This window comes from Nelusetta ayraudi, unplaced genomic scaffold (genome assembly GCF_046127955.1).
Source record: "Nelusetta ayraudi isolate G7.1 ecotype Tasmania unplaced genomic scaffold, CSIRO-AGI_Nayr_v1 ptg000110l, whole genome shotgun sequence".
NCBI lineage: Eukaryota > Metazoa > Chordata > Actinopteri > Tetraodontiformes > Monacanthidae > Nelusetta > Nelusetta ayraudi.
The window spans coordinates 840,058-863,948 of record NW_027466160.1 but is presented as its reverse complement, the minus strand read 5'-3'; the positions used below and the strand labels follow the sequence as shown (position 1 = coordinate 863,948).

At 53.2% G+C, this 23,891-nt stretch overlaps 1 protein-coding gene across 1 annotated transcript in view; it reads right to left on the bottom strand.

Annotated features, from left to right (window-relative positions):
- Positions 1–23,891, bottom strand: part of drosha (drosha ribonuclease III) — a 56,547-nt gene that overhangs the window by 11,190 nt on the left and 21,466 nt on the right. The window contains exons 18-25 of the mRNA XM_076048985.1: positions 20,457–20,595; positions 20,283–20,343; positions 19,988–20,047; positions 18,196–18,295; positions 15,945–16,047; positions 9,925–9,995; positions 3,322–3,366; positions 732–889 (exon numbers count right to left, since the gene is read on the bottom strand). Coding sequence (XP_075905100.1) covers positions 732–889; positions 3,322–3,366; positions 9,925–9,995; positions 15,945–16,047; positions 18,196–18,295; positions 19,988–20,047; positions 20,283–20,343; positions 20,457–20,595 — 737 coding nt within the window. The remainder of the gene's footprint in view (positions 1–731; positions 890–3,321; positions 3,367–9,924; positions 9,996–15,944; positions 16,048–18,195; positions 18,296–19,987; positions 20,048–20,282; positions 20,344–20,456; positions 20,596–23,891) is intronic.

Below are 23,891 nucleotides of genomic sequence, written 5' to 3'. Positions count from 1 at the left end.
GTTTGTGTTGTAAAGCCTTCGGAGGAAGAGACAGAAAGAAAAAGAGGGAAGAAGAGGGGGAAAAAGGCAGATGGGCTCTCACCGTGAGCGACGACGAGACGGAGAATAATAAATAAATAAAAACACCTCGCGTTAGAGTCAACGGCCTCGTTAGCCGATGCTCTTCACGGTGAGAGGATTCCGACGTGTTTGTGTTTGTAGAGAGTCGGCGGCCAGCTGAGGCCCCGGCTATCGAACAAACGTCAGTGGCTGAGCCGCCGCCGCCGCCGCGGCTAACAACCCCAGGGAAAGTCGGGGAAACAGGTTGAAGCTCTAGACGAGCTCTGCGTGAGTTCTTTTCAAGAAGAAGAAGGAGGAGGTGGAGGAGGAGAAGGAAGATAAGGAGGAGGAGGAAGAGAAGGAAAAGGGGAAGCAGGAGAAGAAGAAGAAGAAGAAGAAGAAGAAGAAGAAGAAGAAGAAAGGAAGTTGAACTCAACATGGAAAGGACAAAAATAAACCCCCCACCCCCCGCCTGTTTCCCATGAGGCAGTGGGGCTGTGACCTCACCGCCCCCCCCCGGGTTCACTTTGAACGAGACATCAGTCGCTGCAGAAGCGTCCGATGCCAGGACAGAGGGGGCGGAGCCACTGCACAACTCGGGAGCATCCCAACTGCGTGTGTTTGTGATGATATAACACATGAGAGTGAAGCATTGAGGAGGAGGAGGAGGAGGAGGAGGAGGAGCGACTCACAGCGTGAGGTGGTTGAAGCCCACCGTCCTCAGTGTGAAGGCCCTGGCCAGGAGGCGCACGTGCGTGAAGAGCACGCCGATGGAATCCTCGAAGGTGGTGAGCTTCTGCAGCACCGGAGACGTCTCGATCAGCTGCCGGTCCGACTGGGGCTCCTGCACCTGCGGCCGCACACACACGCACACACACACACCAACATAACCATAAAAAAAAACATAAAGAAAACACACACCCACCCCAAGCAAGGTCCAGTCTGCGATCTTTAAAGACTTTTGAAAAACATTGCAAGAGACCGACACCATGTGACTCAAACCTACTTGGACGCTCTTTGTTTTTAATCTTCTGAAAAAATACCGCCACCTACTGCTGATGAGGTCGAAGGTCGGGTGGGCAGAAAACACAAAGCCCAGTCTGGCGAAACCCCTTTGGCCCGAGGGGAGGAAAAAAGACGTTGCGGGGCAACAAGATACGCATACAAGGATGTTTGTGAAATAAATAGATGTTCTTTCAAGGAGGAGCTAATAAAGGAAGCCGGCGGCTAATTGGTCTCGGCTGTCGCTGCACCACTGCAACGCTGCGCTCCACGTTCCTTCACCAAGGAAAAACACAGCAGTAGTTTGGTGCCGACACTCAACAGTCGCAACTACAGGCCGAGATCCAGGCTGGGTGGAGGCAGGGAGGCAGGGAGGGGCCTCCTCCATCCTCGCTGTCATCTTGGTTCAGGAACTGACAAGTAAAGTTGAGTCAAGTTGTTTTTCTGGTTCTCAGAGGCTGGCACGTCAAGGCGCCACGTCCACATCTGTTTGCTTTTTCAACTCGGCATTTTCTCTCTTTTCTTCTCGTATTTTTGTTGTTTTTAATTGGAGCGCCGGCAGTAATGTCATGATTCCATCTAGCGACGAGTCCTGACAAACATTCCATTCCACTCTGTTAATTAACAAGAGGCGTTTAAATGTCACGCATCGCGACTTAGCAGCATCTGATGGCTTCAGCACTCACTCAGCCGTCCTGGGGGGGCAGGGAGAGAAGCTTCAAACGCCAGTTTGGGGGAGGGCGCGGAGTGTGTGGGAGGGTGGGGGTGGAGTTGCGGGGGGTTAACAGCAGTTATGAAAAAAAAAATTAAAAAGGAAAACACTTTTGAAACGGCTTCAAAGTGTGGTTTGCAGCCCGGTCCAGGCGGAGAGCAGGATCAGAGCCGAGGTCTTCTGAGGGTCCCCCCCCCCACACACACACACACACACACAGTGTGTGTGTGTGTGCTAATAAAAGACAAACCAGAGGGACAAACTTTGTGCTCGGCTGATTATTCCGGCTGGGAACTCTGAGGACACACAGACGCTCCGACGCTCCTGGGGGAGGCAACAAGGACGAGCTTCTCTTTCTTTGCTTTTTTCTTTCTTTCCTTTTTTCTTTCTTTTTTTTTTGGGGGGGTGGGGTTCTGAGGGGGAGGGAGAACCAATCAGATGTTGCTTTTTTTAGGCTTCTCTTGCTTGCACCTGCAAAATCTGTCCAACTCTCGGTCTGCAGGGACCTGCTGAGGTCTGACACCAGGACGCAGTGGAGCTGGAGGAGCCGCTGCCTCAGCTCCGCCCCCTGGAACCCTGCTGCCCCGCCCCCTCGGCCCCCCGGCCGTGAAAACCCTGGCCGAAGCACCCAGACACTCGTTTGGCATTGTGTGTGTGTGCGTGTGTGTGTGCGTGCGTGCGTGTGTGTTTCCAGCAAATAAAACATGCATATGCAAAAACATACATTGCAAAGATACAGCAAACACTCCCTGAGTGGGGATGAAGAGAATAAACTGTTTCAAGATGAGTCTCTCACACACACACACACACACACACACACACAGAAAGCAAGAATCCTCCTCCTGCACATCAGAGGGAAGGATGGCTGACGGTCCCTGGGGCCACACACACATACACACACCCCACCCACACCCCAACACCTCCCAGCCCCCTCATGTGACTCAGGGACTGTAATCCTGTTATGGCATCTTTGATCTTTCCTTCCAAATCCTAATTTCAAACAAACACTGTTGACATGTTCAATGTTTCTGGGCAGATCTTGGAAAAGCAGCAAAAATGAATAAATATATAAGAAAGAAAAAAATAAGAGGGAGTGGAGGGGGGAGACAGGGAGGAAGGAGTGTGAAGGCATGGGGGAGGAGGAGGCGGGGGAGGAGTCAGGTTAAAAAAAAAAAGGATTAGGGTTCTCAAGCAAAGGGAGGGAGAACAGCGAAGACACGGGGAGAGAACAAGAGAGAGGCGTGGAGGCTGGCAGGGGCCGAGTGGCAGCTGAAAACAAGTGCAGTCAGCCTGGGGCGAAATATCAGCAGCAGGCCCACCTCTGTCAGCACACACACACACACACACACACACACACACACACACACACACACACACACACACACACACACACACACACACACACACACACACACACAGAAAAAAAACATACATTCGGGCCGGGAGACTTCAAAGCCGGTGTGTGTGTATGTGGGGGGGTGGGGGGTGGTCTCAGCGGCGAGGTGAGTTTTAATGAGAGGCACCTCGCCAAAATAAACATCAATAGGAAAACACATCTCTCAACCCACCTGCAGGGGGTGCGGAGGGTAGTTGAGCCAGACCTCCCGGAGGTTCTGCAGAGGAGAGAAGAAGATGACAACAGTGAGGAGGAGGAGGAGGAGGAGGAGGATGGGGAGTAAAAAAAAACGACGGTGCATGAAAAATAAGACACAAACACCGGGTTAACTGCATATTAAAAGAGAGGGAGATGATAATAAAAATGATGGAATTCCTAGCAGCTTGCGCGGCAACTTAAAGGTCCTGGATTATGCAGATTCGGTCGAGGAGAGGAGGTCACGTGTCCATCAGAGGAACACAGTCCTGGAACTCACTGGCAGCTCATGCCAGAAGCTGTCACACCTACACCACCCTCAAAAAGACCCATGTTACTCAGCAGTGCTTCATGACCAAGCAGACCTGCTCTCATGAGTAATCTTCTTATCTTTTCTCTGAGAATTGGAACTAATTCTGTTTTGTCTATTTGTCAAAGTGTATTGTGTTGTGACATGTCAATTAATGTGCACCGAATCAAATAAATAAATAAATACATAAATAAATAAATAAATGAATAAATAAAGAACAAGGGCTGATTTTACGCAGAACTGAGTGTTTGGAGTGGATGGAGCTGAAGGAGGAGAAGTCGGGACTCTTTTTCCTCCCTGACTGTCTGTTGACGGGACACAGACTCCAGGTTGACTGGTTGTTGGTTATCAAACAGCGCTAGCTGAGAGTGAGGTGTGATTTGGCTTTAATAGTTTCTGATCAAACGCTGATGTGGCGCTGCTTAAATGACCGAGACATTGAGATTCAGCAGCAACTCCCACTGAATGTTATCATTAGGAAACACGGATTCTTCACAATTACATCAGCCGGTCCGATAGTCCAGGTTTGTTTGTTGTTAGTGCATCAAGGCAACAGTACCTGCTGCAACGTCTCTGTGATTTTCTTTCCATTTTACCAAAACAGGCTTTTTGAGAGAAGCAAGACGAGAGCGGAGTGAAGAGGCAATTTACGCTCGCAGCAGTGAATACGGAAACAGCTTTACGGCGCCAGACAGAAGTTGTTCAACCTCAGACATTCAGCCGGAGGAGCGAGGAGTAGCAAGGAGGAGGAGGAGAAGAGGGAGAAGAAGGAGGAAAACACAGGCGTTGGTCTGGGTTTCTATTTTATTGTGCTCAGTTTCATCAGCCTTGCCACACCGACTGTCTGCGCTGTAATGATGCTGCCGCTGAGCCGCCGCCCCAACACGACTCCATCCCGTCCACACAGGACGCATCCTCCCCTGGAAACTGGACCAATCAGGACAGCAGAAGTGGTGCTGCCACTGGGGCTGTAGTTACCCAGCTAGCCGTCAAAAAGTGAAACGTTACACTCACCAGTCACTGTTGCAGCAGGTGTGTGTGTGTGTATGTGTGTGACAAGACTGTAGTCAACCTGGGCGACGGCTCCCTGGGCCCCAGTTAGCGACGCTCATCTCGCTTAACTGTGTTTATTAAAGCCGCGCTCATCGATTATTCACCACACCTCCTCCCCCCTCAGCAAACACACATCCAGGCATCATCGCCTCGCATTCGGAAAACTGTCGGGGGCCGCAACTCGCAGGGAGCGGAACACGCTGGGAAACAGGGCCAGGTGTGTGTTTGTTTGTTTGCTTGTTTGTGTGTTTGGTTGGTTGGCGGCTCTGTTCGGCTTTGCAGCCTCGTCCTGGGGGAAATATCCCCCTCTCATGCAGCTCCAATATTTCAACCAGCGAGATGCTAACGCCGCTAACCACCGCGAGCAGAGGCTGGGCAGGTAGTGGTGGAAGAAAGGAAGGAGGGAAGGAAGGATGCAGGTGGAAGAGGAAGAAGAAAACGAAGAGGAAAAGGAAAATTAGAGGAAGAGGAGGGTGTAGTTTGGGTGGGAGTTGATCAGGAATCAAGAGAAAAGAAAAAACCTGCACTAAAGAGGCTGAAGGCACTGAAATGCTGCTACAAATGGAGAAGAAAATAGGTCAATGACCATTTTAATGTTTGATCCATCATTCTCTCTGGTTTGTTTCCACATCAACGTGGTTTTTCTAGCGACTGCCGAGCAGGAGGATGGCAGGCAGACAGGCAGGGAGGATAAAGTGAGGCTGGAGTGGTTGCCAAGGACACGGCCAGTCAGAGGCAGCAGCTCCGAGGCCTGGGCTCTAATGTTGCGTGAGTCATCGCCCTGATCGTGATGTGGCCACAGCAGCCTGGAAAAAGTGGAGTATCACTCAGGTGTTTAAAAAGGTTCAGGGGGGATAAACTTTTAAAAACGCGCCTTTAGCCTAGGGCTCAGTGTGAGTGTGTGTGTGTGTGTGTGTGTGTGTGCGTGTGTGTGGTCAGCGGTGCGGAATGGGCGCCTCATCTCCTCAGCCCAGCCCAGATGGCCACCCATCGCCTTGAGCAGCACATGAAAAATTCATGGCGGCCGGTCGATACGTTTTGAGCAAACGCTTCCTGCGGCCCGCTCTGCTCCGCTCCGCTCCACTCCAGTCCGGTCCGGTCTGGTCCGGTCTGGTGGACGAGGCTCCAGCGGTGCTCAGTACATCACAGGTATCCAGTCAACACGCTCCATACAACGTGTGTGTGTGTCCTTCTCCAGATGGCAGATTGCGCTGCTTAAAGGCAAGTCGATAGCGCTGAGCTAACGGACGGCTACCAGGAAAATGTATTCCTTAAAAAAATATAACAAAACCAAACCAGAGTGTGAGTGGAGTGCACGCTGGTGGAGCTGCTCCTCTGTGATGCGGCCTGCTGATTAAAACCCTTCCACAGGGCGCCGCCGCCACCGCCGCCACCCGCCCACGTGCTGCTGCTGCTGCTGCTGCTGCTGCTGCAGAGCCCAGCGGCTAATGTTTCAATTACAGCCGTCGCAAAGACAAGGCAGACAATGATTAAGCCGGCATCGAGTGGGGATTTAAGAATAACACGATCCCCCTGCCTCACCACATCCCCTCCTCCACTGGCGTGAGGGAGGTATAATTACTGGGGGCAACAAATCACGGTGTGAACGGAGGCTGAATCACAGTGGTTTGCAGTGACGGCAGCACTCGGACGGGAGGGGTGGGGGGGTCGCAGAGAGAGAAAAGAAAAGGAACAAATAGCAAACATGTTCATTTAAATGTCAATGGTCCCCTTTTTCCGACAACAAGGAGGTGAAATTGGAATTTGGTGGAATGAAAGAGCGACCCGGTGGCGAGCGACAGCCTGTGCGTCGCCACACGAGGTCAGAAAAGGAAAATACAATTTGGAAATTAAAAAAGGCACCTGAAAGGCAGAAACGAGCCGTTGGCCGCCGAGGACGGCAGACGCATTTGTGCGACAGCAACACTGCTGCGATACACAACAATACAAACGCACACCCAGCTGCTGATGTTCAGCAAGGATGGAGGGTGGGGTTGAGGCTTTGTGATGTGGAACAAACATCTGGGCAACTAAAGGTTCATCACTATCGCCCCCTGGTGGGTAGCGGCGCGTGTTAGCCATTTGTGCTCCTTTGTGCGACAACATATCAGGGCATGATGTGCTGACATTTCGGTTTTCTTCCTCAGGGTTTCTCAGCCTGGCGTCTGACACCAGCTACACAGTAGCGTGGTCCATCACTGAACCTGGAGCTACACAGTAGCGTGGACCATCAGTGAACCTGGAGCTACACAGTAGCGTGGTCCATCAGTGAACCTGGAGCTACACAGTGGCGTGGACCATCAGTGAACCTGGAGCTACACAGTAGCGTGGTCCATCAGTGAACCTGGAGCTACACAGTAGCGTGGACCATCAGTGAACCTGGAGCTACACAGTAGCGTGGACCATCACTGAACCTGGAGCTACACAGTAGCGTGGTCCATCAGTGAACCTGGAGCTACACAGTAGCGTGGACCATCACTGAACCTGGAGCTACACAGTAGCGTGGACCATCACTGAACCTGGAGCTACACAGTAGCGTGGACCATCAGTGAACCTGGAGCTACACAGTAGCGTGGACCATCACTGAACCTGGAGCTACACAGTAGCGTGGTCCATCAGTGAACCTGGAGCTACACAGTAGCGTGGACCATCAGTGAACCTGGAGCTACACAGTAGCGTGGACCATCAGTGAACCTGGAGGACGTCCTGCAGCTCGTGGCTGCAGGGTCGACCACTAACTAGACAGCTACTTAGCCAGCAAAGTAGGAGGAAATGCTCAGATCCAATTCATTCTGGAGGTGGAACGAGTCGTCAACTAATAAACAGCGGGCTAAACAGGCCTTCGAGGTCCATTAATCTTAAAGACCTTCTTGCAAACGTTCTGATTCTTCATCGCTTACTCACAAATGCATTTCGACTTTGGTTCTTTTCACCTCCAGTTTGCAACCACCTGTGATCAAGCCAAGCAGACCCAGACACGGTGGTCAGCCAGGTGGCCTCAGTATCGAGGCAGCCACGGCAGCCTAGCGGCCCCTGCTGGACAGACTGTGAGCGGAGGCACTGGGAGGGTGAGTGAGGAGGAGGAGGAGGAGGAGGAAGATCAGGAGGAGGAGGACTTGGGCGGCTGACCCGCTGATGATGCTACAGTCCATCTAATGAAGCACTGCAATGATAATCAAGTTAACGTGCTCTGCAGCAGTTTGCCGTCTCTTCTCAAAGTGTCGCTGCCGTCGGGCACTGAAATGCAAACAGCTTTGCTTTTTATTTGGTTTATTTCAGCTTCACTTCCTGCCACCTGTTGTGTGCTGAGAGAGAGAGGTCACCGCCTTCTGCTGTTGCACTGGAGCCACAGCGACGACCACAACAACTGTCCTCTTCCTCCTTCCTGTTTCTCTGCTGCTTTAATAACCTCCAGCACGCTAATGTCATTAGCATCGTTAGCACCTGTTGTTTTTCCTGCACAACGGGGCTCCGTCCCTTCCTGCACGGCCCCCCTAGCCGTCGTCCAGGGAAACCAGGAAAGAGGTGATTGGCTCGGGGGTTGGGAGGCATTGGGGGGGTGTAAATGAGTGTGTGAATGCCACACCAATTAGGGAATAACGGAGAGAATGGAAGCCGAGGAGGAGGAGGAAGAATAAACGGCCAGGGGAGCCGCGGTTTGTGCTTCTGTTAGGCTCCCCAGGTGGAGACGATGCGCCTGCTTTGTCTCAGCCAGTTAATTGTGAGCTCCGCCTCCAGGGGGAGGAGGGGGAGGGGGGAGGAGTGTCGGTGGGTGAGGAGCTCGAGGCACTGACTGCTTCCGAGAAATAAAAATAAAATAAAAAAAGGAGCAGGGCGGCGAAACGTGTGCGAGACGCTGCTCGGTGCGCCGCATCTCATTGGCTGGCTAACGTGCTGTGTGAAGAGTTAAACCAGGAGCTCCGGAGGAGCCCTGAGATCCCTGCCACACAGTCCACCCCCACCACCACCACCACCACCACCACCCGGCTGGTGTTTGGCTTTCCGCTCGCTGTCCGACCGGCCGTCCATCTGTCTCCCTTCGCCATCAGGAGGAGTCAGCAGGGGGGTGAGGAGGAGGGGGGAACGGTGGGGGGGGGAGGGGAACAGAGGGAGACGAAAAGTTTCCAAACTCACGCTGGGAGGAAACTTTTCTCTCTGGACAGCCACATGGACGGTGAGCAGAGAAGACCTTGAGGTCTGAGGTGCCACATCCACCATGAGCTGGTTCTGTGTGTCAGAGCACCAACACTAATCACTCACTGAGTGGACATTCATCCAATGGGCCTTACAGGGAGAAGAGGTGGCACACAAATATCAAGCGGGGCTGTCAGAGTTCAGCTTCCTCCAGTTGCCATCAGTGTTTTCCAGGTTCCTTCAGCTTCTTTTCTTTCCGTCTTTTCTTGAAGGCAGCTGCTTCCTGCGACTCTGATCCAACCAGCCTGATGGACGGTGCTGCGCGACTGTGTGAGTGAGTGAGTCGCCTTGTGGAACCTCAGACAAACAGGCCCCGGCAGCCAATCAGAAGCCGGACTTGTCACACTGCACACACGCTGCAACTCCTTTAACTGATTCATAAGGTACTGCTGCCAGATAAATGCAAACACTGACTCATTCATCTATTATTCATGCCTGCTGATCTCACACACACACACACACACACACACACACACACACACACACATCAAACAACAGCAGGTGTCCTTCTGAAGACTGGCAGACTCCAACACCTCCGGCTCCTGCAGCACAATGCAGAGGCCAAGTTCTGCCTACATCCAGATTTTCTTTTGTTCCGCCCTCCTCCGAGTCTCATTGTTCTTATCTTTTGTGCATTTCAGCAACGCAAGGCGCGCACAGAGAGAGCGCGCGAGAGAGAGAGAGAGCGAGTCAGAAATACGGCGGAGGAATCTCAGGTTGTGGGACTGGCTGGCGAAGCCTCGGCGGCGGCGGCTAGCGTGTGCTTCTCTGCCAGCACATGCCGCGTGTGTGTGGGCTCAAAACGGGATGCGAGGAACCAGATTGGTGGGAATGCAACCGATTTTCTCTCCCACGGCTCCAAGAAAAAAGAGCAGAAGAAGAAGACAGAAAAAAAAAGGGAGCGCAGCTGACGCGAACGAGCGGCAGCATCGCTGAGAAAGACGTAGCCAGGGGCGGCAAGGGAGAGAGAGAGGAGGGAGGGAGAGAGAGAGGAGGGAGGGAGGAGAAGGTGTCGGTCGGTACCTCGCCGTTGAAGAGCAGCCGACCGAAGAGCTGCCGCGCCTCCTCCAGGCCGCCTTCCAAGTACACCGCGCCTGAGGAGAGCGGAGGAAACAGGAAGTCAGAGACAGATGGTGACCATCAAAACAGGAAATACCGACCCGTCCGCACACGCTCAGGAAGGTTGGATGGCACCGTCGGCTCTGGGCTGAGCGGCTTCGGTGCTTTTGACGTCACTTTCAACACAAACTTTCCAATCCATGTTGAAAAGCAGCAGCCGCAGCGGACTGACAGACACCAACGAAGAAGAGAAGAACAGGGCAGAGGAAGCAGCAACACACACACACGCAGGGCGCTGGGCAGAGGAGGGGACGTCGGTCCCGACCTTTGACCTTTGGCGTGCCTCGTGTCCCATGGCAGCGCTGCCACGCCCGTTTCTTCTGCTTCTTTTTTTACCCACAATGCACTTGTGTTCTGATGGCCACTCCTCACACCTGGACAACAGCAGCAGTGAGCTGCAGCTGCAGTGTGTGTGTGTGTGTGTGTGTGTGTGTGTGTCGCTGTTGGGGTGGGCGGGGCCTAAATTCTTGTCATTCTGAGGCCGTTTGCGACTCGTCTGCTAATGGAAAACTTCAAATTAATTGAGTCCGGCAATGAGTTATAATTGCTTTATTAAAAGTAGGAGTGCGGCTTTTTATTGCTTTTCAGCGGCGGAATGACCTCGGGGCGTCTCTCCCGCACACGGACCCCCTCCTCCACCCCCACAGCCCCCACAACCCTCAGCCTGGGGGGAGGGGGAGGCAGGGGGAGGAGCTGCGTCACTGCCATCACCGCCACAGTGATGGAAGCAGCCAAGGTCACATAAATAGCAGAGTTAGTTTCTCACAGAGCAGCGGCAGCGGAGCCTCATCCTTGGTGATTAAAGCTGTTCTCCACCGCCACTAACAGAAGGATAATGTCCTTTCTGTCCGCTGCCCACTCACTCTCTCTATCGCTCGCTCGCTTGCCCAGGAACAACTTCTCCCTGCACAGTTGTCCAAACACAATAGTCAACCTTGGACAGTGGGGGCGAGAGAGGAAAAAGAGGAGACGCACGGTTTTCTTTATCTCTCTTTCTGTACAGATCTAGGAAAAATGTTTTTCCCCACACACACACACACACACACACACACACACACACAGAGCTGCATAAAAACACGTTCCATCCTAACTAAAGCTGCATCTCAAGGTCACCGGAGGGCGTGCAGAGGTCAACCTTCCCTCTGTGTGCTTGGCTGCTGGGTTTTTTTTCTGTTGTTTTTTTCCCCGCTGGTGGGAAGAGGGAAACATCTCGGCTGCAACTCGGAGCCCATCACACTTACGGGCGGCTCATTCAATTTGGGAAGCAATAACCACCTGGCAAATTGGGTATACAATCGAGCGGCGGAGGTTTTTCTTTTTTTTCTCTTTTATTACGTGCATAAACGAGGCGGCGGCAGCGGGGAAATGGGACGCGGCCGCTCGGCCCGCTTTCATGGGCGACATCAAAAACATATGAGGGATTCATCATCTGGGGCGTGTGTGTGTGTGTGTGTGTGGGTGGGGGGGGGGATGGAGGGCACTGCTTTCAGATGGCTAACAGGCCATTTACACACTCTCTCTCACACACACACACACACACACACACACACACACACACACACACACAGGCTCCATATCTACATGAGCGGAAGCATTAAAAAGACAGAGAAACAAAGCTCCTCCTGGTTGCCACTCCATCTGCCTCGCATGGCCCTCACTTCCTCTCTGGGCAGGAAATCACCGCCAGCCACCGCCAAACGCCTCGCTGAAATTTGATTAAGCCTGCTGACAACTTTTGTTTCACCCTCCGTCGGCTCGGCTGGAGCGACGACCTCTCACTCTTTGGCAGAGTCTGGCGCTGCCGGTAAAAAGAGGGAAACATTTGGAGTGATGAGAGCGACGGGGGAAACCTGCGACGTTTTAGCTTCAAAATACGAAAAGCAGCAGCAGCAGCTTTTAGTTGGGGGCGGGGCCTCAGTCACCACACACACACACACACACACACGCAGCCACCAAACACTTTGCAGATGTGTTTCTCCAGTCGAGGCCACGTGCAATCTGGGAGCTGAGCGTCTCTCTGCGGCTGACCGCGGGGTTCCTGAGAGGGTGGGGGGGCGGGCTGGGGTGGGGTGGGGGGGCAGAAAGAGGGGGGGCTGGCGCTGCTGTCGAGGACGTTCTCATCAGCGGCCGCTTCCTGCGGTTTCACTTGGAAGAAGGCGCTACGTCGCAGATGTTCCGCCCACCCCCCTCCCCCCCTGGAGAGCAGCTGCGGGTGGATGAGACCCCCCCCCCACCCCCACCGCCACTTCCATCGCCTTTCAACTATCACTCAACACGCTGTTGGAGGGAGGGTGTGGGCGTGGCCAGCAGGCAGGGAGTTTGATGTTTTGATGACATAGCAGGCTTGAAAAAGTTCCCCAAAATAGGAGTCACTGAAACTCAAGAAGTTTCTGCTGCCTGGTGTTGGATTTTCAAAAGTTCTTCCAAGAAGATGAAGATGAAGATGAAGATGAAGATGAAGATGGGGGAGAGTCGAGTCGGGAGGGGAAGGAGGAGGAGGTAACGAAAGGAAAGGTAGAAGAAGAAAAAAAAACCAGGAGGGCCTCGAGAGGTTTTTATAAAGGTTTTTCAAGAAAAAACTCTCAAAGCAACACCTTTGGTGTCAATCAAAGGGCGGCTGGATGAAGAGAGAGCGATGATACATGCAGTTAATTCTAGCGAGAGCTCCTGACAGGCGGCGAGCCGTGCAGAAAGTCTGCCCCACAGCCATGCGATCCATCGCCAGCCTCGCCATCCACATCATTAAACGCAGATCTGTGCCGCAGCAGCGGCGGCGGCACCGTGGACGGCGTGCTCGGAAGCCCCCCAAACCCCCCCACCCCCCCACCCACGAAACACACGCCAACTGGCCGTCTGCCCGTCACATTACATAAAGGGAACGTACGTACAGGAGGCCTCAGGTGTGGAGGAGGAGAATCACCTCGGCTGCAGAGGAAAACAAAACTGGATCATCTCTGCTGCTAGCCACTGCTGCTAGCATGCTAGCTTCAGCAGTCTCCTCCTCTGTCAGGTTTGAAGTCCCTACACATCAAGGAGCAGGCGGCTCTGAGAGGTCTCGACTCATTGACTGTTAGACATAATTAACTTGAGTTCACAAACAGAGACTCTCCGATCTCTGGAGCCAACTTGACCGTGCACGCTGCACCTGGTCCTGATGTGATGACTGACAACACAGACTGTGAAAGCAGGTCAGACTCCAACAAAGTTTGGCCGGGTTTGATTTTTTTTTTTTGAAACAGCACCCGGGCCCAGAGAGCATCAGTCACGGACGGAGGCGACCCGGCCCGCTAATGAATCTCCACATCTGTCAGCCGTCTGATTCCGACGGCCGCGTGTTATGTTTGGGAATGGAATTCCAATGTCTGTGGGCTTTCAGCGGCCAATAAAAAGCCAGCGTCGGGGGCACACATAACACCAGAGGCTGACAGTCACATTAATAACCCAGGATGAATTATTCAAAAACGCTTGGGCTCTAATCCATCAAATATTATATTAAGCCGCTCCCTCTCCCGGCTCAATGGGGGCCGAGCGAGGCGGCGGCGGACGGACGGCGAGACGCAACACATTAAAAAAGAAAAGCAGAAAAGAAAGAAATAATAAAATAAAGAAAAATAAACAAAGCCAGAGTTTTCTTTTTCCTTTTTTCTTTGTATTTGTATCCGGGTGCCTGTGACAAAGGCATCAAACGTCTGACTTTGAAAAGAAATAAAGTCCCAAAAAAAGGTGCAGGATAGAGAGGGAGAGAGAAAGAGGGCACGGGGGGTTCGGGCGGGTGGGCGGGGGGGGCACTTCTCTGCTGTCATCGCGGCGGCAATTAACAAAAGCAGCGGCGGCGCTCAGCGGCACTCGGCGGCGGCGCTCCGGTGAATACAGCGGCGGCTGCATTGTGGCGCCAATCTGATATTCAGCAAGTGAGAGATAATCCTTTCTCTGCCTTCTTTTAATAGGAAGAGCTTAGAGAGGAGGAGGAGGAGGAGGAGGAGGAGGAGGAGCGCCACTCAGGTTCACCACCATCTGTGCAAAACACACACACACACACACACACACACACACACGCCATATAATCCACAGATCAACCGCACGAGGAAATGAGGGCCATGGAAACGCAGTGACGGCCTTTTTTTTCCTTTTCTCTTCTTCCTCCTGATTCTTTTCCTCTCTTTTTCTCCAGCCGTTCAGCGGGAGGGAACGCAGCTTATCATGAAGGGACAACCTGAGGATAGTGTGTGTGTGTGTGTGTGTGTGTGTGTGTGTTGCAGCGGCGGCGAGTGTGGGAAGTGTGCACCAGGCCAACAGAGCCCAGATGAGAATGGCCTGCACCGGCAGCCACTTAATGACAGGGAGGATCAAAAAAAAAAGCAAGATTTCCATTCAACACTTTGAATTATTCAGGGTTGCAGGGCACCATTAGCATTGCAGATGCTTTTTTCCCCTTCCCCATTCCTCCACTGCTGCCTCTCTCTCTCCCTCTCTCCCTCTCTCCCTCTCTCCCTCGCTCTCTCTCCGCTGCCTCGGGCTGAGCGGCAGATAGACGCTGCGTGGTCCACCTGCGAGGCGGCCCATGCAAAGCAGCAGATTATCTGGCAACCCCCCCGACACGGCGGTGGGCCGAGCCCCGCAGAAAGAGACAAACAAACAAAAACACAGGTCAGCAAACAGGCGGCGCCGCCAGCAGCCGAGAGAAGGGGGGCAGGGGGTAAGGGGCCCTAGGTGTATTATGACGGGCATGTCGCGTTCCATCGAGGAAACAGGGGGCGCTGTTTAGAGATTCAGCGGGCGTGCCAGGTTAGGAGAGGAGGGGGAAAAAAACACAGCGACATGAAAAAGAGAAAAACTAAACGAAAAAAAAAAGAAAAACCAAAAAAAAAAGAAATAAAATAAAAATTACGGCAGCTTCAGACTGCTGATGCCCAAGTTTGTTTGTTTGGTTGGTGGATGCAGCTTTGACACGTCTGTCAAGGCACCAGGGGTGAAGTGACGGTGCGCACATGTAGGAAGGGAGGGAGGAGGGAAGGAAGGAAGGAAGAAAGGGAAAAAAAGAGGGAGGAGAGAGAGAAAAAGGAGGGCGGGAGGGCAACCCAGAGTGACAGGATGACTCATCACCTGTGTCGGAGCGTCTTTCACCTGATCACAGCCAAACTCTGGATCACAGAGAGAGGGGGGGGGTGAGTGACGGCAGAGCGAGGCTGCACAGCGACAAGGTCTGAAAGGAGGCGCTAGAGCTGAAGAAGAAGGAGAAGAAGGAGGAGGAGAAGAAGAAGGAGAAGTAGAAGGAGAAGAAGAAGGAGAAGGAGGGGGAAGATGACAAAGGCCGTAAAAAAAGCTGCGGCATCACACGGCGTCAGGCTCGTGTGTGATTCGCTTGTCAGCCGGCGTGTCGCCAGCGGGCGGGAAGCCAAAAAAAAAAAGAAAAAAAGGCCGCCACAAGAGGCAGCGCTGCGTCTGACAGCGGTTGGCTCACAACTTCCCGCCGCCGCCTGCTTATTCGTCACTTTTAAACTGGGAAGGGGAAGTTTGAACAGGAGGGGGAGGGGCTGGCAATGGGTGTTACCCCCCCCCCCCCACTCAGAAATCGGTGACAGTGGAGGTGGCGCCGCCGTCTCAGGCAGTTGAGGGAGGGGCCTCCAGAGCCGGCTGGAGGGTTTGGGGGGGGGGCCCACTCAGCACTCACTTTCTCTCCCCCGCTGCGCTCACCCCGGGGCCGCCGCCCACTGGGGGCTTATCTTTCACGGCGGGCAGCGGATTGGCCGCTTCAGTGGAGATGGACGATAAGATGAGAGAGGCGGCCAACACTCTGCTCAGCGCTACGCTGCCCCTAGTGGCCGGAACAGAGAGAGGAGCCTGCCGTCCAGCGCTGAGGCTCAACATGTGCTGGTGTGTCGGGCGTGTCGGGTGGTGTGTCAGCGGGTGTGTTGGGGTCTCACCGATGAGCGCCTCGAAGCAGTTGGCCATGGCGTGGCGCAGGTCCGACTCGCGGCACAGGTCAGGGCCGTGAGCGTAGAGCATGAAGCGATCCAACTCCAGCTTCTGCACACACACACATACAAGACATCGAGGCACGGTCGCACAACACTCCACTGTTGACGTATCACACACCTGAACACTTTAATCAGTGACACGAGAGAGAGAGCGAGAGACAGACAGACAGAGAGAGAGAGGGAGGGAGCTAGAGAGAGAGGGAGAGAGAGAGAGAGAGAAAAGGCTGGGGGGGCAAGAAAGGGAAATGAAGGAGACGGAGCGCCCCCTGCTGGAGGAGGCTGGACTTTAAGGCACTGGACAGATGTGCTCATGTGTTGTCCAGCTGTGGCGTAGGCACCGAGGAACACACACACACACACACACACACACACACACACACACACACACACACACACACACACAGGAACAGGAAAGGATGCGGCTGATAATCCAGGGATAAACTGCAAAAACAGAAGAGTGGTGACCTTCCACAGGAAGTGTTGTTTTAGTGGCTGTACTGCCCCCCCCCCCCCCCCCCCCCCCAAACCCCATTATCTCCCACCCCCACCCTCTGGCCCCTCCCCTTTTTATTGTTCTCTCCGCTCCGCATGACAATGAGGCGGACTCCGCGGTGACATTGAGCAGAAGTGAAAGTGAATCTATTAGGCGGGAAATCACTCTTAGCGAGCACATAAATATGTATTATTATGTTAACAGTGTCCTCTTTATCTGGGCTGCAACCCTTTTATCTCTTTATTATTAGCGGACCGCGTCCAACACGGCGCCAGCCGCGCGCCTTCGCACCGGCGGGACGCATGGGAAAGGAGGAGGAAGAGGGGAAATGAAGGAGGACAAAGATCAGGAGGCAGAGGGCAGGAAGGAAGGAAGGAAGGAAGGAAGAGAGGAAGGAGGAGGAGTGGCCAAAGTAAAGTCAGAGAAGAGATGAAAGAAAAAAAAACAGGAACAAAGTCAGGGGAGCAAAGGGCTACGGAGGAGCAAAGATGGAGGGAATGTGTCATCAGGAGGAGAGGAAGAAATAGATGAAGGTGGAAGCAGACAAAATGGTACAAAGAAAGAGAGAGGAAGGAAAAATGATAAAAACTGGCAGGTGATCAAAGGGAGGAGGGGGAGGAAGAGAGAGAAAGGGAGGAGAGGAGGAGGCACCGTGTACAGGAAGAATAAAGAAAGGATGACGAGAGGGAAAAGGAGAACGAGGAGGGGAAGAAAATGAAGACGGACAGGGAGAAACAGGAGGAGGAGAGGAAAGCAGAGGGGGAAGGATGTGGAGAAGAAGAAAAAGGTGATGAGGAGGGAAGGAGAAGACGAGGGGGAGTGGGGGGGGGCAGGAGGAAAACTTCCTGCCACAGTTTCAAAGTTGCCCCGACCACATTATAGGCCTCCCAAACTCTGAGGGGTGGGGGGCGGGGGGAGAGGAGGGTGGAGCCACGGCGAGGGTGGCGTTTAATTACGGCCCATAACCATTGGGGCCCCGCGACGGCGCTCCGAGGGAGGCCACTCCCACTTCCAAGCCTCTCCGACTGGAGTGGCTCTCGCTCAAGATCCCACTTTTCAATTTTTCTGAAACCAAAATTGTCTGTGTTGATGAGCAGACGGGGGGAGGTGGGGAGGGGTGAGGCAGGGGGAGGGGACGGGGGGAGGAGGGGGAGGGGCTATTTCCCGGCAGCCTGCTAAACAACTTGGCAACATCACACCACCCCGTTGGCTCTTTTTGTTTTTTTTTTTCTTTTTTTAGTTTGACAAAAAAACAAAAAAAAAACCTGATCGGCGCCAAAAGCGGCTCCACGGCGCCGGCTGCAGGTTTTCTGAGGCCTTTGCATTCAGCGGGGAGCCACATGAAAGATTCCACTTTTAATTGCTTTCTCCACATCGCGGCAAGATCGCTGTTGTGCTCTCGTTGCAAGAGGGTTGGTTTTTTTTTTGGCAGCGCAGCAAGGTGGGTGGTGGGGGGGTGGGGGGAGGAGGGGCGATAACAGGAAGTGGAGAGTGTTTGAGGGAGACGGCGAGGACCCCACGGGGAGCCCGGGCTGCTCCTCCAAAAACAACCACCTCTTAACTCCAATTACAGACCTGAAGAGGGAGACAGACGGACTCCTTCTCCAGAGGGGGAGGGGGGAGGGGGAGGAAGGGTGAGGAGGGGCAGGAAAACAACAAGGGCACCGCCCCCTGAGGGGGGCGGAGCTTTGGCGGCACTCTCACCTTGGCCAGCATGGCCAGGTGCTGGTTCTGCACGATGGCGGTCCGGTAGGTGGCCAGGCCGCCCTCCTCCAGGCTGGGGAACAGGTAGTACAGGTGCACACTGTGGGCCAAGGCAACACACACACACACACACACACAGCAGTCAAACAGTGTCGCACTGATGCCAGTTAATGCCCCCTAGAGGCCAACAATGGTTAACAGGATGCCTCATTTCGCATTCATATTTTTATTTTTATTTCCCAGAAAACACACAATCAATTTGACACACGCACACACACGCACACACACACGCATGCACACACACACACACACACACACACACACACACACACACACACACACACACACACACACACACACACACACACACAGCCGCTCCAGCGGGTCCACAGCTGGGTTCCGGCCGAGCAGCTTCCATTTCCATTACGGCCCTGCGACTCCCTGAGCTCGCCGTGTCATTTGATCTCATTTGAATTAAAAACAGGCCATTTGATTCGGTCATTTCTAATCAATGCAAATGGTGGAAGCAGGTGGCTGACTGCTCTGTTGTTTGCTTTGCTTTTGTTTAGTGCGGCTGTTTTCATCTTGAGCGGTAACAAAGAAAAAAAGCAGATTTTTAATCTCAAGAGTCGTTGCCGTTGCTAGTTCAAGGAAACCGTCTCTGACTCTTGACCTCTTGATGAAGTGGACTTTCTGGTTCTCAGCATCTACCAGAGCCCATCTGGAATCAACGTCCACTTAACCTGGTAGAAACTCTCAGACTTTAAGAGAGAGAGAAAGAAGAGGTACCAGGTAACAAACTCACCTGGACTTACACCACATGAAATATTTAACTCTGCCAGGAGGGCCGATCATCACAAATATGACTCGGGCACCTTGTGTCTGGGCTGCTTAAATAGGGCAGAAATATTCTGGCTGGTTGGCTGGCTGATCAGAGAAAAGGAGGAGCGGAGGAGGAGAAAAGGAGGGGGAAAAGGAGGAGCGGAGGAGGAGTAGAGGAGGAGGAGAAAAGGAGGGGGAAAAGGAGGAGCGGAGGAGGAGTAGAGGAGGAGGAGGAGGCCACGCCGGAGGTGCAGCGGGCCGCGCTGCTCGGCTCTGCTGTGGCCATTTAACTGGACAAGAGGCTGATAAATAATTCAGAGGGCCAAGTGTGTCTCGTCAGGCTAACAGCCAAGGAGGGGGGGCGGAGGGAGTGGGGGTGGTAGTGGGAGTTGGGGTGGGGGTGGGGGTGGGGGTGGGGGACAGGAGGCAAGCGAGGCTGAGCAACTAGAAGACGAAGAAGAAGAAGAAGAAGAAGAAGAAGAAGAAGAGTGCAATGTCTCGGTGATAGACAGCCCCAAAAAAAGAGCTTCCATCCATGGCTCTGCTCAACCACAGCGGGGTGGGCGGGGCCTTTTCTCATGTTTATAATAGCTGCCTATAATCAGCCGAGCGGCGGCGACGGCGTCCGCGACTCACCTGGGAGTCAATAAGTCGCTCGGCATTCTCAGACAGCCGGCGGCCGGCGGCTAATTGCCAGTTGTCATGGAGAACACTGCGTCATTAAAGGCGACGGGGGTTGATGGTGGTGGAGGACGAGGAGTCGGGGGAGGAGGAGGGAGTGGAGGGGGGGATTACCAATTACCAGGAAATCAATGTCTGGCGGAGGAGCGCGGCGAGGAGCGGCGAGGAGCGCGGCGCTGACAGACGGTGGGCGGGATGAAGATACGGGCGAGAAACAGCAGAGGGGGGGGGGGGGGGGGGGGGGCACAGTTGGCTTCAATTAGCGGCGGCGGCTATCAGCTCCTCCTACCTGGTGAGGAACTCCACCACAGCATCGCCCAGGAACTCCAGCCTCTCGTTGTGATTGATCCTGCGGGGAGGAAGAGGGGAGGAGGGGGGCCGGGGGGCATTACAGGAAGTGAACTTTGGCCACAACAGCACGACTCCCAGCAGCAGGGTTTTTGGTCGATGACGTCATCGGCCGTTAAAAATGTGTTAATTTCAGCCGCCGTCCAGTCGCAGCCAGAGTTAATTTTCCTGCCAGCAGGATTAATCAGTGTCTAGATAAATACAGACCCTGAGGGGAGGTGGGGGGAGGGGCCTACCTGGAGGGGGAGGGGTCGTCCTGGCCCAGGCGGGACATGATGTTGATCAACGTGTTGATACCTGGAGAAACCAACCATATGAGGGGGTGGGGCGGGGGGGTGAACAGGATGCTGATAAGCCGAGTCACCTGACAAGGTGGGGGTTGATGGAGGGGTGGGGGAGGGGGGACTCACCCTTCTTCCTCATGTACATGTGATGGACCTTGCGGTCGCCGTACTTGGGCTGGCGGATGCCGCAGTTGGACAGCGAGTTGCGGGCGTGGTCCGGGTTCATGCCGAAGTTGAGGTGGTGACTCGGGTGGGTCATAGCGAGCTGGTGGGCGGAGCCAGAGAGAGGGCAGGGGAGAGAGAGACGGATGTGAGAGTGCTGTGGAAGAAAAACTAATGAAAAAAAAAAAATGAGCCTCCTCAACGTTGCCCCTCCTGGCCACCATAGTGCCTCCTGCTCCCCCTGGTGGCCACTCGTGAAGCTGCCGTGGTGTTGATTTAAAGCGCCGCCGCCGCCGCTGCCACCTACAACTCGTACACAGCAGTAAAGCAGCCCTGCCTGCCAATAACGTCAATAAAAGTCCTTGAAAGTGTGATTTTTTTTCCCCCCTCTTTGGGGTGATTAACGTCTGGAGCAAATTCTCTCCTGCTCGACGTCGACTGAAGGAAAATGTGACTGCGGTCGGATTGGGATGCAAAACAAAGCGCAGACAAGACGCCCAGCAGTCAATCTGTCACTTTTATTTAATCTTTTGTAGAACTAGAGAGAGGGGAGTAAAAAGATTAAATATTCAATTTTAATGATCTGTCAAAATTGGGAGGATTTATGAGAACACCATCAGCGGGTGTTCAAAAAAATTAAAAATTGAAAAAAAAGAAAGCAAATTGCCTGGCTTGCTGCTTCAGAATCCCTCTTTCTTTCACACACTCACCAAAAGCAAAAGATCAGACCAGAAGATTTTCTGGACTCTCTGAAACCATCAGTGGCACAGTGTTGAATAAAGACGGCGCACAGACGGCGACGCACACCACAAATCACACCGTGTGTTGTTGTCGTCGTCGTCGTTATTGTTGTTGGTGTTGTTGTTGGCTCTTCACATTTGTAAAAAAAAACAAAACCCAGCAAAGTGGCACTGCTGTGTCTAACTTTGCAAAATGCAGGGCAAAATGAACATTTATGAACTGACTTAAACACGCACAGGCTGTGCAATTACTGTGAATTAAAAGAAAAACAACACACACAAACACGCACGCACAAACACACACACGCGCACACACACACGCACCCTCCCCCCGTCACGGCAAAGTTGTTTTGGATAAAAGTCATAAACGGCTGACACTTCCCAAACCTGTAGACGGAGGCAAGAGGGGGAATTTAAGGCGGAATAACCCTCCAGGAAACGCATTAGTCCGCACTTGGCTTTGGGAGGGGGAAAAAAAGGGAAAGGGGAAAAGAAAAAAGGAGGAGAGAAGTGCTGTGCCTGGAAAGACTGCCGCGGCTCAACATCTCAAAGTCGCTGAGGGAAGGAAAAAAAGGCAGATAGGGCTCAGTAGGATATGTCAAGCCTTTATCAATCTTACATTAGCAGAATGTTAATCTCAGCCAAAAAAAGATAAAGAAAAGGAAGGAGCTGAGAGAGTCGGGGGGGGGGGGGGCATAGCCGACTCCCGCTCTCTCTCTCTCTCTCTCTCTCTCTCCCTCTCTCTCTCTCCCCCCTGGGCCGGCGTCTCAGAAATGCTTGTCTCCTTTCAGCCAACTTCAAATCAATTTCAAGCTCCAATGAGATATGTATGTAAAAAAAAAAAAAAAGAAAAGAAAAAGAAAACGTGAACGGAGAGGTTTCAATATTTATAGTTGCTCAAGAGGCCTTCAAGCTTCCGTAGCCTCAAACACGGCGATGACAAATTCAACAGCGCTCGTATTATTTTTTTTCCCCTCTCTCTTTCTTTGTCTGCGGTTAAGAAGAACAGCGTTTTCTTGTTCTTCTTCTTTTCCGTTTTTTTTGTCTGGAGGAGGAGGAGAGACGGAGGAGAGAAACCGGTGATTTGACATGACACCAGCGCAAATCCAGCAGCTCTCAGCGCCACGTTGACAGTTTGATACAAAAAAAAAGAAGAGAAGAAATAAAAAAGTATGAATAAAAACAACAACAAACGCTGCGTCTGCTTCCCACTTTCAACACCGCCCCTCCTCCCTCCATCTCCCCCCCATATTGTGGGATGTCAGACGCGAGAGTCAACGGCGGCCTACTGAGCGGGCCGAGCCGAGCCGCTGCAGAAGCATCAAGCGGAAAAAGGCATCACTTATTCGGTAAAACGCGCCGTTGTCCGCCGCCCGACAACGCCGTCGGCTTTCAAAGGCGGAATCCAGCGAGAGGACTGACGTCTGCTGCCGCTCCTGTCAGCATAATGACTGGAGTCGGCTGCTTGAAGGAGGAGGTTGATGGGGGGGTTGGATTTAGGATCACTGCCTCGCTGCTGCTGCTGCTGCTGCTGCTGCTGTTGAACTGCCTTCGGCTAAACACGAGTAAACATCATCGTTCAGAGAGGGACTGCAGGCAAAAAGTCTTGCTGGGGTGGAAAATAAAGTAAAATAAAATGAAAAAACGCAGGTGCCGCTCGGCACCTGGTGCTGTTGCCTTGTAACGCATAATTGAACACGGAGCACAGCTCAATCAGAATCAAGCTGCAAAAAGAAGAAGGAGAAGCCGAAGCAGAAGAAGGCCTGCATATGCAGTGTTTGTATTTCTAGTGCTGGAATGGTGAATCAGCCCTTTAATCCTGGCCTGCTTTTTGTTCGAGGGGTTGAATGTTAAAAAGGTTTTCAACGCACGCTGGTGGTCACGCGGCAGGCTTGTAACCAAAGGAAGTCTGAGTCTGAGCCGCTCGACCGCCTTCTACCGCAGCTCCGGTCATAAAGGATTGGAAGACGGAAAATAAACAACTCGCTAATCGAGGTGACCTTTTCAGCAAAAACATTTAGCAGAGTCGGCCGACGTCTCAGGGCCGCGGCGGCTGTCACCGCTGATCTTCATCACGCCACATCAAGGAAGGAGCACCAACTGAGTGGTGGCAAAGTCAAGGCGGCCACCAGTCCAGGACCCTGGCTGAGCCGTGTCAAGGTGATACAAGTCCACCCATAACACTGTTGATGTAAAAACACCTGTGATGGAAATAATGAGCAGAAGAGGCGGGGCTTCCATTCATCCACTGCCTGTCCTGGGAATCCAGGACGCTGCTTTCGCGCCGCCCACTTCAGGATTCATTTTATTCCTGTGTGAGCGTCACAAACCACTTCCGTCCAACATTTGCAGGCTTTTGTGCAACAGGGAACATTTTGCTGGCGGAATTGCGGGCAAATATTCCCCCTCGGCCGCTGAATAAATATGAAACGGTGCTGGGGGGCCGGCGCTGCTTGAAGCGGGCCGACCCGGCAATCACACGGCGGAGCGCTGCCTCGCAATGAATAGCAAAACAAATAAAAGAGGCTCGACGGCAGCGAGCCGCTGCCTGGTTTCACCGCCAGCGGTGGGTGGGCGAGGGGGGGCTGGGTGGAGGGGGGTGGGGGGGGTACATGTTGAGTTGAATTATTGAGATGCATCGTGATGCCTTTCATCCAGG